This window comes from Sphaerodactylus townsendi, linkage group LG15 (genome assembly GCF_021028975.2).
Source record: "Sphaerodactylus townsendi isolate TG3544 linkage group LG15, MPM_Stown_v2.3, whole genome shotgun sequence".
In the NCBI taxonomy this organism is placed as follows: Eukaryota; Metazoa; Chordata; class Lepidosauria; order Squamata; family Sphaerodactylidae; genus Sphaerodactylus; species Sphaerodactylus townsendi.
The window spans coordinates 36,988,906-37,003,414 of NC_059439.1; the positions used below are offsets into that span (position 1 = coordinate 36,988,906).

At 52.1% G+C, this 14,509-nt stretch overlaps 1 protein-coding gene and 1 non-coding gene across 2 annotated transcripts; both read right to left on the bottom strand.

The window, feature by feature from the left end:
* Positions 1-1,661: 1,661 nt before the first annotated feature.
* LOC125444426 (transcription initiation factor TFIID subunit 9-like) lies at positions 1,662-5,442 on the bottom strand. The gene is made up of 5 exons (XM_048516836.1): positions 5,301-5,442; positions 3,883-3,964; positions 3,615-3,751; positions 2,606-2,740; positions 1,662-1,802 (listed from the first exon to the last, which is right to left on the bottom strand). Exons 1-5 carry the CDS (start codon positions 5,358-5,360, stop codon positions 1,662-1,664), a joined length of 555 nt encoding a protein of 184 aa, XP_048372793.1. The 5' UTR covers positions 5,361-5,442.
* Positions 5,443-6,168: 726 nt separating this feature from the next.
* On the bottom strand, positions 6,169-6,239 carry TRNAG-GCC. The gene has a single exon. It is a non-coding gene; the product is annotated as a tRNA-Gly (tRNA).
* Between the last annotated feature and the right edge of the window lie 8,270 nt (positions 6,240-14,509).

A 14,509-nucleotide genomic window follows, 5' to 3' on the forward strand; every position in this document is an offset into this window, starting at 1 on the left:
GTGGGGGGGGGGGGGGGTGGGGGGGGGGGGGGGTGGGGGGGGGGGGGGGTGGGGGGGGGGGGGGGTGGGGGGGGGGGGGGGTGGGGGGGGGGGGGGGTGGGGGGGGGGGGGGGTGGGGGGGGGGGGGGGTGGGGGGGGGGGGGGGTGGGGGGGGGGGGGGGTGGGGGGGGGGGGGGGTGGGGGGGGGGGGGGGTGGGGGGGGGGGGGGGTGGGGGGGGGGGGGGGTGGGGGGGGGGGGGGGTGGGGGGGGGGGGGGGTGGGGGGGGGGGGGGGTGGGGGGGGGGGGGGGTGGGGGGGGGGGGGGGTGGGGGGGGGGGGGGGTGGGGGGGGGGGGGGGTGGGGGGGGGGGGGGGTGGGGGGGGGGGGGGGTGGGGGGGGGGGGGGGTGGGGGGGGGGGGGGGTGGGGGGGGGGGGGGGGGGGGGGGGGGGGGGGTGGGAGGGGGGGGTGGTGGGGGGGGGGGGGGGGTTTGGGAGGAGGGGGGGGTAGGTGGGGGGGGGGCGGCGCGGGGGGGGGGGGGGGGGGGGGGGGGGGTGGGTGTGGGGGGGGGGGTGTGGGGGGGGGGGGGGGGGGGGGGGGGGGGGGGGGGGGGGGGGGGGTGGGGGGGGGGGGGGGTATGCGCTATGTCTTATTTTCAGGGGATGTCTTATATTTCTGTATTCTGTTCGTCAGGCATGCTTCCAAACAAAAACTTTGCTACGTCTTACTTTTGGGGAATGCCTTATATTTCGCACTTCAGCAAAACCTCTACTACGTCTTATTTTCAGGGGATGTCTTATATTCAGGGAAACAGGGTATATTTCTGCATTTTTTTATATTTAGAATCAGTCTTCGTATTTCCATTTTGGTTTGGTTTGATAAATTTTACAGATGGCCAAACTTAGTGTGTTCTTGAAGGCTTTCCCAGCTGAAATCAATTGGATGTTATGTGTTTTCCAGCCTGTGAGACCGCGATCTGGCGGTTTTAGCTCCTGTTACTCCCACGTCTGTGGTTAGAATCTTTAGAGGCACGACGGAAACATGTTTTACCGTGACGTGCCTTGAAAGATGCCAGCCACAGATGCGGGCGGAACCTCAGGAGATAAAACCACAAGCTCGAGGCCACATAGCCCAGAAAACCCACAATAGCCAATGGGCAAATGTACCTTATTTATGGTCTGTTTCCCACTCAAGGTGAATTACACAAAGTGAGTCAATATGATTGACAAGATGGCACAATCAATAAACAATAAAGTAGGATTTGGGTTACCCAGACGGCTGAACTGAGATGCCTCTCAGGAGAAGAAGAAGAGATTTGGATTTATATCCCCCCTTTCTCTCCTGCAGGAGACTCAAAGGGGCTGACAATCTCCTTGCCCTTCCCCCCTCACAACAAACACCCTGTGAGGTAGGTGGGGCTGAGAGAGCTCCAAGAAGCTGTGACTAGCCCAAGGTCACCCAGCTGGCTTGTGTGGGAGTGTACAGGCTAATCTGAATTCCCCAGATCAGCCTCCACAGCTCAGGCGGCAGAGCTGGGAATCAAACCGGTTCCTCCAGATTAGACACACGAGCTCTTAACCTCCTACGCCACTGCTGCAGGGAAACACATTTGGGAGAAAAGGGCACGGCCACAGAGCTCAGCTTCCAAGCCAAAATGGTACAAATAAGTCAGCAACTGGAAGGATCACACAAGGAGGACACAGCAATATGGGAGCACAACTCCTCTGAGCTGCCGAACAGTACCTAGAGTTGGGGTGCTGGGCCTGCTCGTGACTGCTCCGACGCTCAGTCGTGGCACGGTTATCCTTCCAGCGGAGGAAGAGACCTGGGAAAAGGCCAACAGGGTGCAGTGGTTAGAGCATCGGACTAGGATCTGCCATGACTGAAATGGCTCTGTCCCAGAATGATGTGGTAGCTAGAAGGCTGGACTAGGATCTAGGACAGTGATGGCGAACCTTTTTGAGACCGAGTGCCCAAATTGCAACCCAAACCCCACTTATTTATCGCAAAGTGCCAACCCGGCAATTTAACCTGAATGCTGAGGTTTTAGTTTTCGTTTAGAAAAAAACGGTTGGCTCCCTCTTCCTCTGCCCCACCCGCTTGAAAAGGGGCCAGCCTGCTCTAGCCTCCAGAAAGTCCCGCGTGCACCTCTCTGTGCCTCTCTAGCATCTCTGCCTCCTCTGCACTGATGACCCCCCCCCCCCCGGCAGCAGCCACCCAGAGCACAGGCACCAGGTCCGCCAGCCGAGTCCTCCCTGCTCACCGCGATGCACGCACGTCATGCTCAGTGGCCCAGGCCAGCCTAGGTGTGTGTGTGTGGGGGGGTGGTGGTGACGAAATCTGTGTTCGCGAGCCCACAGAGAGGGTTTCGAGTGCCACCTCTGGCATCCGTGCCACAGGTTCACCATCACTGATCTAGGAGACCCAGGTTCGAACCCACACTCTGCCATGGAAGCCTGCAGGACGACTTGGGGTCAGTCACACACGCTCAGCTTTCTATCACTGCTGAGAGCAGCTTTTGGGCCAGCTACCAGCTTGGCAGGAAAGTTCTGCTCAGCTGGACAACGGGACCATCCCACAGACCAAGGACACAAATACACACACACACACTCCAATTCCAGTTCCCACCTTTTTCTGCAAGGACTTCAGTTTGTAGTTGGGCGCTGTCAGGCAGTACCTATCTGGGGGCAGCCGGGGGCCCGAGTATGGCTTAATTAGCGGCAGCGGCATCTGGTTCTTCTGCCGGGCAATGTCCAGCAAAAACTGGGAAAAGAGACGCTGGATTAATTCACACTTTGTCCACTCCACAGCTTTGAATCACACCTTCCTAAAGTCTAGGCCTGTGGTGGCGAACCTTTGGCACTCCAGATGTTATGGACTACAATTCCCATCAGTCCCTGCCAGCATGGTCAATGGGCCATGCTGGCAGGGGCTGATGGGAATTGAGGTCCATAACATCTGGAGTGCCAAAGGTTCACCACCACTGGTCTAGGCAATTGAGCACATGCAGCTCTCCTGACTCACTTCCCCACCTCCCTTCCCTCCCCGCCCGCTGAAAGTAAGCCCATAAGCTCCTCGCAGCGGGGACCTTCTCCTTTGCTGGCATTACTGTGTCGGGGTCCCCAACCTTTTCCAGCCTGTGGGCACAAAATGGGAGCCACAAAATAGCCAAAGTGCGGGCGGGTGGGAGGCAAAACAAGGCAAACATTGTGGTGGTAGCTACTACTGGAACAATGTTTCTACAATCCGCACAGCTGAGCAGATTTTCATCAGCCAATCAGGTCCTTTCTGGGCAAGAGCCCCAGCGCTTTCTTAAAAAGGTGGGAGGACACCAAAAAAAAGTGGTGGATGTCACGGTGGCCACAGGCACCGTGTTGGGGACATCTATCTGTCTGTCTGCCATGTCTGTCTGTCTGTCTTTAGATTCATAGGCTGACCATTCCTAGAAAAGGACTCAGGGTGGCATTCCAAGAAAAGGACTCAGGGCGGACTCAGGATCCATAACCAGGTTAAAATACAATTAAAATATAATACAATTGCAAATACAGTTAAAGCTATGGGCTACATTCAGGAAGGGCGCTGTCTAAATCAGCGTGAACTGATCTCGTTCCCTCTCATAGCGGAAGAGCAAGCGTACATCTCTGGGAGGGGGAGAGGTGAACGACTGATCCGTCCGGCACTGGATAGCCAACCTCACATCATCCGCATCGACACTGGACTTCTTGGCATGGCTGGAATAAATTTTGGCATCTTCCAAGATAGTCGTCACGTAACCTTTCAGGAAACAAAGTCCAGAAACTTTACAATGGCTGTGTGGCCTCTTGCAGCCAGAAAACAAAGGCAGTGTGGAATAGTAGCTAGTAATAGTACACGTTGAAATATATCACAATGCAAAGAGGACTTACGGTATGCAAACTCCAGCATCTGATTTATAACCCGTGGCTCATACTCTGCAATCCCCATATCTTTCAAGATCTGGGCCATCACCTGTGCAGTCCAATAAAACAAAAAGGAAATGCTTTAAAATTCCACATCTGAGGGCAACCCCAAAGAAAAGTGGAAATCCTACACAAGGGCAATACAGCTTCTCCATCTGTATTGATGGACATTCTACAACAGCTTCTCCAGCCTACAGCATTGGTCAGAGAGGCCAGATCTCCCAGGGAGATTGTTTGGGAGGGCTTCACCAACTTCCCAAAGAAACTTAATGAACTATGTCTATGTTAACAGCTGCCTGAGTGTTAATAGCATCCAGCTGGAAGATCGAGACTTGCCCAAATATGGAAACTTGGGAAGATAAAAATAAGAGAATGTGCTACAAAGTGACGAATTTTGTAAACATAAAGTCAAAATCTGAGTTTGATGAGAAGCGGAAAGCATTTTTTTTCATTAGAGGCTGAATCAATAACAAAAACACGTTAATAGTTAAGGTTAACAAGTATTTGTTAAATTGATATACATCAATAGTTGTTAATGAAACCATTTAAGAACAGAATGTTAGATGGTATAAAAGAAGATCTCTCTCAAAGTGGTATTATGTGTATGTGTTAATTTGTTAGAATATTCAGTTGCATTCAGTTGTGTTTTAGTTTTATGGTTAGGTATTTTTCTGTTTATTATTCCAGCATTATTTTTCTTGTTTTTCTGTTTGCTATCTTCTGCTTCTGTATAATTATTTAGAGAAAATAATTAAAAATATTTTTAAAGGGCTTGACCTATTTTCATGTGCAAAAGGATAGCTCAAAGTGATGTGTTGACTAATGCAAGAATGATTGGCGTATGCTGGAGCACATACAACTCTTTATCTTTGCAACTATTTTGGCTTCTGCCTTTTGCAAGCATCCTATCTGGACTGCAAACCAGACAAAGTGGATTACCCCTCTCACCTTGGGGATGGTCTTATGGGGATGGTGGGTAGTCAAGCCCGATCCTGGGACCCTCCTTGGAAGAAGGGCCGCATCCTGTGCCAGTTCAAAGCAGCCAACCCCTCCCTTCCTGGGCACACAGCTGTTTTACCAACAGAGCTAAACTGAAGGGGATGCCCTGCCCTCTTTGTGCTGCTTGGCTCGTGTGCCCAACTTGGTCTCTTGGCATTGCACTATTGCAGGAGGGAAACACACAGATACACCCCTCCAGGGGGGCAACCCTGCAAATTCTACCAAATTCTTAGTTTCCCCCCCCAAGGCAAAAATCTTTGGCTAGTCCAGTTTTTGTGCAAGCTGCCGGACTGCACAAAGCTCTGAATCGCTCAACACCCAGCTGCAAGTTGCAAGGACAGTCTTTGGGACCCCCACCCCACCCTGCCCTCCCCCCAGCTACCCACCTGGGCATCTTTAGGGGCGCTCTTGGGCGACGCCATCTTGCTCGCCTCCATCGCCGCCATGACGCGAAAGGGCAGGAGCAGCTTCTGCCGGCCCCACTTGGCATGCGCGTTCTTTTTCCCCACCCGGACCGTTTTTGCGCATGTGCAGCGAGGAAAGTGAAGCCGACGCCGTTGCCCTTCCTTCTGCCCTCCCTCTGCTGCCTGCAATAAGTTTTTTTGGGGGTGGCAAAGCAGCAACGGGGAAGAGGTAGCAGCGCTCCCAAGGGGAGGGCGGGGAGGGGGGGCGGATAGACGAGGAAGGAAGAGCACCGTTTTGTTTGGTGCATAAGCAAGCCCCCCCCCAAAAAAAACCCCTCCCCTCCCCCACCCATTATGGCACTTTGGGGGCTGCCCCGTCCAGGAAAAAATAACAGCCGGATGCTGGTTTCGGAAGGCGCAAAGCAGCAGTGATTTACTGGCATTTCGCACCCACTTCTCGTGCGAAGCGACTTCAAATCCAAGATTGCAGATTTGCTAGGGTGCGCGCGGGCACCGTGGCTGGCCGTTGTACCCCCCCCCCCCCCAGGTGACCAAAGAAATGTAAAAGACTGCATTGTTTTCCCATAATTAAACCACGATGAGTTGCAAAGAAAAAAAAAATCAAAGCAACAACATACTCCCATGCACCTCCATCAGCCACCCGGATCGAGACCCCCGGTTTTCCGTATCGGGACCGGGGAATGAATGGATTCAAAAGCAGGCTGGGAAACGGAGACACGGTTTGAGGGACCTGGGGCGGAGGCAGGGGGACTAAAGCTGTGCGATCCCCTCCTCGCGTGCAAGGAGGCTCAGAAAATGTTTGCCAAAAAAAAAAAAAAAAAGGAAGCGTTGCATTGGCCGGGAATCGAACCCGGGCCTCCCGCGTGGCAGGCGAGAATTCTACCACTGAACCACCAATGCGCTACATAGAATGTGCTGTTGCATGATTATTTTTATACGTCTTCCACACTGTCTCCTGTGCCCAGAGTGGCTCTAAATATTTGTGGCTGCAAACTCTGGAGTTTCGAGCTCCGGAAGTTAACAGAGAAGACTCTGAATAAATATTCAAGTCGCCACAGTCCACTTCCAGCTGCTGTTCAGGGCCCACAAGGCTTTCTTAGCCACCAGGAGATACTCTGGGTCCCTTTCCTCAGCCTTAGTCTCTCCCCCCCCCCCCCCCCCGCCCATCTCCTTTCTTGTTAACCCTTCCCTTGAACTCCACTCCACAGGTAAGTTCATCTTATTTTTAACAATTATAACAAATAAATTCAGGGTCATCCGTATTAATTCAGGTAAGTATTTAGTTCATACTCTCCCATCAATTCAGCATCCTTAAGGTAATCCTTAATACGGATGACCCTGAATTTATTTGTTATAATTGTTAAAAATAAGTTGAACTTACCTGTTGGATGTAGTCGACAAGAAATTATTGTATTTACGACTAATGAAATATAAAAAATATGAACAATGATATAAACTCATGTATATAGATATACGTATTTGAAATATTAGTTATAGCCAGAGTGCAACAGTAGTGGTAGTTCAATTATTATTAATATATATATTTTTTAATATTGACTGTTGCACCCCCTTTTCTTATGTGAGCCAACCCAGACTACAAGCCATCGCACCTGCCGCAGATCACCCCATTTCTCCGAGAAATTCTGTAAAAGACTTATTCTGTTCATTCAAGCAGACTGCACGGTTACTGCAGGGAAGAGGCTAAAAATATTTGGACGGGGCTGCGTACTCGCCAGCCTTGGCTTCTTATCTCTGTTTCGCAATGTTTTTCATAACTACACATTCCAAGCAGCCAGATGCAACGCCTGGCCGGGATCCAGGGCCTTCGGAAGATTCTGACCCTGAGCCCACACTTCTAAATACACTGAAATCTTAAGAAATGTTTGCAAAGGGTTGCAATGTTGGTCTGCAGCCCAGCAGCTAGACTGGAGTCCAGCAAGATTTTGGGGTGCAGTTCTCTCCCTGCTCTAGTCAATTGTGCATCGTCCCCCTGAGTCCTGAATCCCCTCTTTCCATCTCCCCCCCCCCCAAATTGACAGCCCAAGCAGGCATGTTCCCTGCCTTATGTGCATGAAGAGCCAATAAAATGGTGGAGATACGGGACCTTTTACTTTTGCACAGAATAACAAAAATGAGAACCCTTTTGTTATTCTGTGCAGAAGTAAAAGGAGCCAGCAGGCTTCAGGGTTAAGAAGAAGAAGAAGAGTTTGGATTTATATCCCCCCTTTCTCTCCTGCAGGAGACTCAAAGGGGCTGACAATCTCCTTGCTCTTCCCCCCTCACAACAAACACCCTGGGAGGTAGGTGGGGCTGAGAGAGCTCCAAGAAGCTGTGACTAGCCCAAGGTCACCCAGCTGGCGTGTGTGGGAGTGTACAGGCTAATCTGAATCCCCCAGATAAGCCTCCACAGCTCTGGCGGCAGAGCTGGGAATCAAACCCGGTTCCTCCAGATTAGATACACGAGCTCTTAACCTCCTACGCCACTGCTGCTCCTTAACACCAGCACATGCGCATTTTTGCACCTACATAAACATAAACACATACATTCAGAAGGACACCTTCCTTATCAGCACTTCTTCAGACTGGATAGCCTTAGTTTCTCTTGCAGTCCAAATTCCAGGATGTTTCTGGCAAAGCACAGGGGCCTTTCTGGCTGGCAGTGCCAAGTTCCTACTAATGTAGTTGGTTGCCTAGAAACCCAAGCCTGCTACTGATAACAATTTTGAGTGAAAGCAGAAAAGTGCTCCGTGCACTAAGTAGAGGTGAAAGGGGATGGGGGTGGGTGGGGGGGACAACTGAAATTAAACCCAAGGACACCCAGAACCGGTATTAGCTAATGCTGAAGTAATTCATACACTGCCTACTGATTCTACCCTGTTTCCCCGAATATAAGACATCCCTTGAAAATAAGACGTAGTAGAGGTTTTGCTGAAGTGCGAAATATAAGGCATCCCCCGAAAGTAAGACGTAGCAAAGTTTTTGTTTGGAAGCATGCCCGACCAACAGAACACAGAAAAATAAGACACCCCCTGAAAATAAGACGTAGCGCATCTTTGGGAGCAAAAATTAATATAAGACACTGTCTTATTTTTGGGGGAAACACGGTACTAAAAGTATTCATATTCAGAACATACTTTAGAATGTAATATTTCACATATTAGTTTGGAAAATATTGAAGCTGCATCTAAGAACAGTTATGCTTATATGGGACGTCTATAAATCATGCTTATCCAAGTTGCTTGTAATCCTTCCAGTCGGCCAGTTAAAGTTGAACTAGGACAAGCGGATCTGAGTTCAAGGCGAGCCTTTTTTCTTGATTACCAGCAACAATTTCCTTTTGCTGTGCTTCCTGATGCAATCCGTTTCTAATTACGCTGTTTGTATCTGCTTATGAAAAGCTGGTTTGCCTGAGGGGGTTTTTGAGAGGGAGGAACGACGCTGGTCTGGCTTGCTAGATTCGGCTCTCTCTTTCTCTTCGGAGTACACAATATTTTCTTGCATGAAAAACGAATAAAACTTTGTGTCTTCTTGGACGGCTGCTGAAAACCCCCAGCAACCAGGGAGCAAAGGTCTTCTCCTTCAATTGCCTCCTTCCTTTTTTGCAGCTGCCACTCAATTTGGATTTCCTCTTTGCATCACATTTCCCTTCTCTCCCCCCACCCCCCACCCCCACCCCCACTTCCCTTTTCTTCCCCAACTGAAGTCTTCTCAGAAGCCAAAAGTCTTCTCAGAAGCCCTGGGATTCTCTGCTGATTTCCTGTTGTTCAAAGCACAGCCATTCTAGATCATGGGAGCCTTCTAGGTTCTGCAAAAACCCAAGACTTCCATTCCATTGCTGTTCTTTCAACGATCCCCCCTTACCTAACCATTTTTGCTGATTTTGTATGTATTTTAACTGTTTTTGGATTATTTAAAGGGTCTGTGCTTGGGAGGCGGGCTCCTTCCAAACACACATCATTGAAACAATTTTTTAAAGTGTTGAAGAAGAAGAAGAGGAGGAGGAGGAGTTTGGATTCATATCCCCCCTTTCTCTCCTATAGGAGACTCAAAGGGGCTTACAATCTCCTTGCCCCCCCCCTCTCACAACAAACACCCTGTGAGGTGAGTGGTGCTGAGAGAGCTCTGAGAAGCTGCGACTAGCCCAAGGTCACCCAGCTGGCGTGTGTGGGAGTGCACAGGCTAATCTGAATTCCCCAGATCAGCCTCCACAGGTCAAGCGGCAGAGCTGGGAATCAAACCCGGTTCCTCCAGATCAGAGTGCACCTGCTCTTAGCCACTGCTCTTAGCCACTACGCCACTGCTGCTCCTGAAGTAGACACAGAAGTTTTAATGCTCTTACAATGTAGTTTGATCATGCATGTTTGTAATGTGCTGGTCAGAATGTCTGACCAGCAACTGGGAGCCCCAAGTTTGAATCCCCACACTGCCATGGAGGTATGCTGAGTGATGTTGGGCCAGACACACTTTCTCAGCCTAATCTACCCCATAGGGTTGTTGTGGCGACAAAGTGAAGGAAAGGTGAATGGGTTCCCATTGGGGAGAATGTTGAGGTATAAGGAAGTAATTAAAGGATATAAGCTTGATAGCTGCCTTTCATGGTGGTGGGGGGGGAGGGTGAAGAGTGGTAGACTCTGATCCGGAGAACTGGGTTTGATTCTCCACTTGAGCAGTGGACTCTAATCTGGTGGGCCAGCTCCAATTCTCCCCTCTTCCACATGAAGCCTGCTGGATGACCTCAGGCTCATCACAGTTCTCTCAGAACTCTCTCAGCCAGCATGGGGCAGTGATTAAGAGTGGTGGATTCTAATCTGGAGAACTGGGTTCGATTCCTCACTTCTCCACATGAGTGGCGGACTCTTTTATTTGGAGAACCAGGTTTGTTTACCCCTACACTCCCTCCCTGCTTCCCAAAGCTCTACTTCTTGGTGTCCTGGGGGCTAGGAGCAGCAGTGGCGTGAGGAGCAGTTAAGAGCTCATGGTGATCTAATCTGGGAGGAACCGGGTTTGGACTTCCCCCCCGCTTGCTGCTGCCTTGAGCTGTGGGAGGCTTATCTGGGGAATTCAGGATTAGCCTGGGCACCTCCCACACACCAGCCAGCTGGGTGGACCTTTGTGGCTAGTCACAAAGCTTCTCGGAGCTCTCTCAGCCCCACCTACCTCACAGGGTGTTTGTTGTGAGGGGGGAAGGGCAAGGAGATTGTCAGCCCCTTTGAGTCTCCTGCAGGAGAGAAAGGGGGGATATAAATCCAAACTCTTCTTCTTCTTCTAGCTACAGTTCGCTCAGAACTCCCCCAGGTGTCTATGGTGACTCAGGCTAGTCCAATCTTGTAAGATCTTGAAAGCTAAGCAGGTTTGGGCCTGGTGAGTATCTGGATGAGACCAGAGTGGAAAAAACAAGGCTGTTAGTCAGAGGCAGGCAATGAAAAACCTACCTCTGAGCATCTCTTGCCTTGAAAACTCTAGGGCAGTGGTGGCGAACCTTTGGCACTCCTGATGTTATGGACTACAATTCCCAGATAACATCTGGAGTGCCAAAGGTTCGCCACCATGGCCCTAGGGGGATCACCATAAGTTGGCTACTACTCAGTGGGGCTTTCCACAGTCACGTGACCAATAACAGCCATGTGACCAACCTGGAATGGCAGCAATTATTTTGGCTTTATTACTGAGGAAGGCAGCATCCTATTCTTGGTCCCAGCAGCAGCTCCCCAAAGATGGGAAGAACATGGCGGTCTGGATCTCTTGAGAAGGAGTAGCCAAGCGCCATGCCACAGACTAGGCAGAAAGACTCAGCAGAGAGGGACTCAGATGGGTTGTTTGAGATAATCAGAGCCTTAAATAAAGATTCCAGTGAATGTATGTGTGCCTGTGGAGCAGAGGCGCACCAAGGGGGAAAAGCGTCCAGTCCACCCCGTCCTGCCCCGCCCCCACAACGCGCTCGCCACACCCCCACAGGGCCTGGTGTGTCATGCACCCCCCCATTACCCCCTTGGAGCTACGCCTCTGCTGTGGAGGGAAGTGAGACACACAGTTTTCAAACTCCCTCGCCCATCGCAAGCTCTTCCTCTGAGAGAAGCAAATTCGAGGCTGCTCATTTTGCTCAACTTTTTATTATTAAGAGATTGTTTCACATTACAGTGCAAAAATGCCGTCTTTTAGGGAAAACAATTAAAAATAAGATTCGGTAAGCAAATGCCTGAGATTTTTTAAAGAAAAATTGTGCTTTTTTTTACTGCATAGATAAACAGTGCAAAATCATGTGCCGACAGCACACAACTCCAAACAAAAGGCACAGAATACAATCATATGCTAAGAATGTTGATGATGTAGAATGGAAAAGCAGTTTACCAAGCTCAAACGGTGGCGTTAGTGGCACAAGAAGAAACTTAGATGCTGGAAACATATCATGGGAAATACAAATCATTCAAATCCAGAAGCTATATGAAAAGCAAAGGAAATACAATCCAGTGGGCACTTAATTGTAATGTTCCTTCAAAAAATGCTGATAAAATGGGATGTTGGTTGTCTCTGGGTTGTATGGCCGTGTTCTAGTAGAATTTTCTCCTGTCACCTGCATCTGTGGCTGGCCTCTTCAGAGGATCTGGTGGTAGACAGCCAGAAGCCACACAACACTCCAGTGATTCCAGCTGCGAAAGCCTTCAACAATACAATGAAAAGGGAAAGTACAATTTAAAACATAGCGTGCGCTAAAACAAAGGGGTTATGGCACATGACTAATTTCTTCACTTCATGCATAGTATGCCTCTTCTGCAGCGAGCGCGTTGACAAGGGCACGCTTCAGAGCATCCACCAAGCGGTTCCTTTGCTTTGGGACTATCACTTGTTTGGATACTTTCATGCAGACCTCCCTGCCATAGACCCACTCACAGTCAACAAACTCGCACAGTCGCCAAGTGGCATCCCTGGCACGGATCCACAGGGGAACTATATCTCCACGAGTGCCATAAACCTTTTTTCCCTTAAACCCATTCAGGTACAAGTTGACCTCTTTAAGTCCATCTCTGCTGAAGCTCTCACGGACGATATCTTGAAGGGCAAAACCGCAGCTAAGGCACACTTTCACGCAATTCTCCCTCATCGGGCTGGGCTGGTGGAGAGCATATGGAATGCGCGTGGAGCAACCTCACTTCCAATCGTCACTTCCTAGGTCTGCCATTCTCAGTTCCACCGCATCTCTGGGATTAGGGTAAGGCAGCCTGGAGATTGCAACGTCCATCCGGTCCAGTCCTTCCTTTCCAACATGGCAACCTCTCAGCGCACGCAAAGTTCTGGGCAACACGATACGGTTCAGCATGTCCGCTTTCTGCCAACAAGACAGACGCGATTTCGCGATCTTATCCACATCAGTCTTAAGGTCACTAATGATGGTCTCTGACTGACTTTGTAAGCCGATGGGCATTCCCAGGTATCTGACAGTCTCCCCTTCCTTAAGAGAAGATATCTCTTTCTCCTGGATGGTGAACTTCGTGGCCTGAAGGGTTTTTCCCTTGAAATGGAGTGATTTGCACTTCCCGGCATTGAAGCGCAGGCCGATCCAATCCGCAGCAGCTGTGGCATCATCGAGCATGCTCTGAAGTTCTTGGGCGCTCTCAGCAACCAGCAGCAGATCGTCAACATAAGCCAGAACGCTGACTCTTGTGCCATATAGGCAGAAGCCGCCTGAGTCGCTGTTGATGAATCGGAGGAGTGGTTCTATAGCCAGGCGGAACATGACCTGGCTGAGGGGGCACCCTTGCTTCAGTCCCGTCCGGAGAGGGATCTTGGCCGTTTCTTTGCCGCTCACTTTCACGGTGGTGGTCCAGCTACTGTAGAGTTCCCGGAGCAGGTCGACGAAGTCGGCAGGCATGCCGAACTCCGCCAGCGTCTCAAAGATGTGGCAGCGGAGGATGCTGCCGGAGCGCCGGTTTGAGGTCCAGGAAGCGCTTTCACGGGCGCATTCCTCTCCCGAGACGATTATGCAGCCTGCAAGGCAGCAGTGGGACTGCAAGATCTAAATGCTGCTCGAGGACGCTGCCTCAGCTGTGGGCTGGAGAGGACGCTATGCCTCGCCTGCCTGGGCCCACTGGGAGATGCGTGTGGCCAGGCACCTGCCGTACCACTTGTACATGGTGTTGCAGAAGGCAACGGGCCGCCAGCTGCTCAGAAGCTTGGGGTCAGCCAGGTCACCCTTGAAAATGAGGTTGGTGGTAGCCACCTTCCAGGCGGGTGGGATGAGCTTGAACTGCCGGCATTCCTCGAAGACAGATGCCATAGTCTTGCCCTTCGGGTCCTCCTCCTTCAGCTGGCTGTATTTGATGCCGTCCGGCCCAGGCGCGGGGTCTTTGCCGTGCGGGAAGGCAGCCAAGACTTCCTTGGGGGTGAAGGCCTCGCCCAAGACCCCGTGGGCCTCCACGGAGGGCAGAGGGGGCAGGCGGGGCGGGCGGGGCGCTCTCCTGGCATCGTCTCTGGCGAACACCTCCTCGAAGTGGCGCTGCAGTTTCTCCAGCGGGATCGGGCAGGGCGGCGCGCGGCCGTCCAGGATCTGCTGGACAGCCTCCTTACGGTTGACCCGGTAGAGCCAGCTGATGTCGTGCGGGCGCCACCTCGCGCGGTGGCTCCGGGCTTCCCTCGAAAGAGGCTCCGTGAAACGCTTCACATCCTGCTCCAAGTCATGGAAGGTGCGACGGCCGCCTCGGCCCTTTTCCACCCGCGCCTCTGGCTGCAAAGCACCGTCCCCCGGGGGCACCTTCAGCGCCGGGCAGCTCTCAGCAAGGCCGGGGGGCGCCACGCCGGTTTCCTCGCGGCCGCCCCCGCACTCAGCGCCCCCAGGGACTGCCGGGGAGGGGTCTGTTGGAAGCTGAGACTCCCCCGCAGTGGGGGCGCTCCCCGCCTCTCGTCCTGCTCGGTCCCGCGGCTCGGCTGCTCCGGAGTCGGGGGGAGTCTCGGGCGGCAGGTGGTCAGCGGGTCCGGGGGGCGCCACGCCGGTTTCCCCGCAGCCGCCCCCACTCCGGCACTCAGCTCCTCCGCCCCCAGGAACTGCCGGGGAAGGGTCTGTTGGAAGCGGAGACTCACCCGCAGGGGGGGCGCTCCCCATCTCTCGTCCTGCTCGGTGCCGCGGCTCGGCTGCTCCGGAGCCGGGGGGAGTCTCTGGCGGAGGTGTCGGCGGGTGG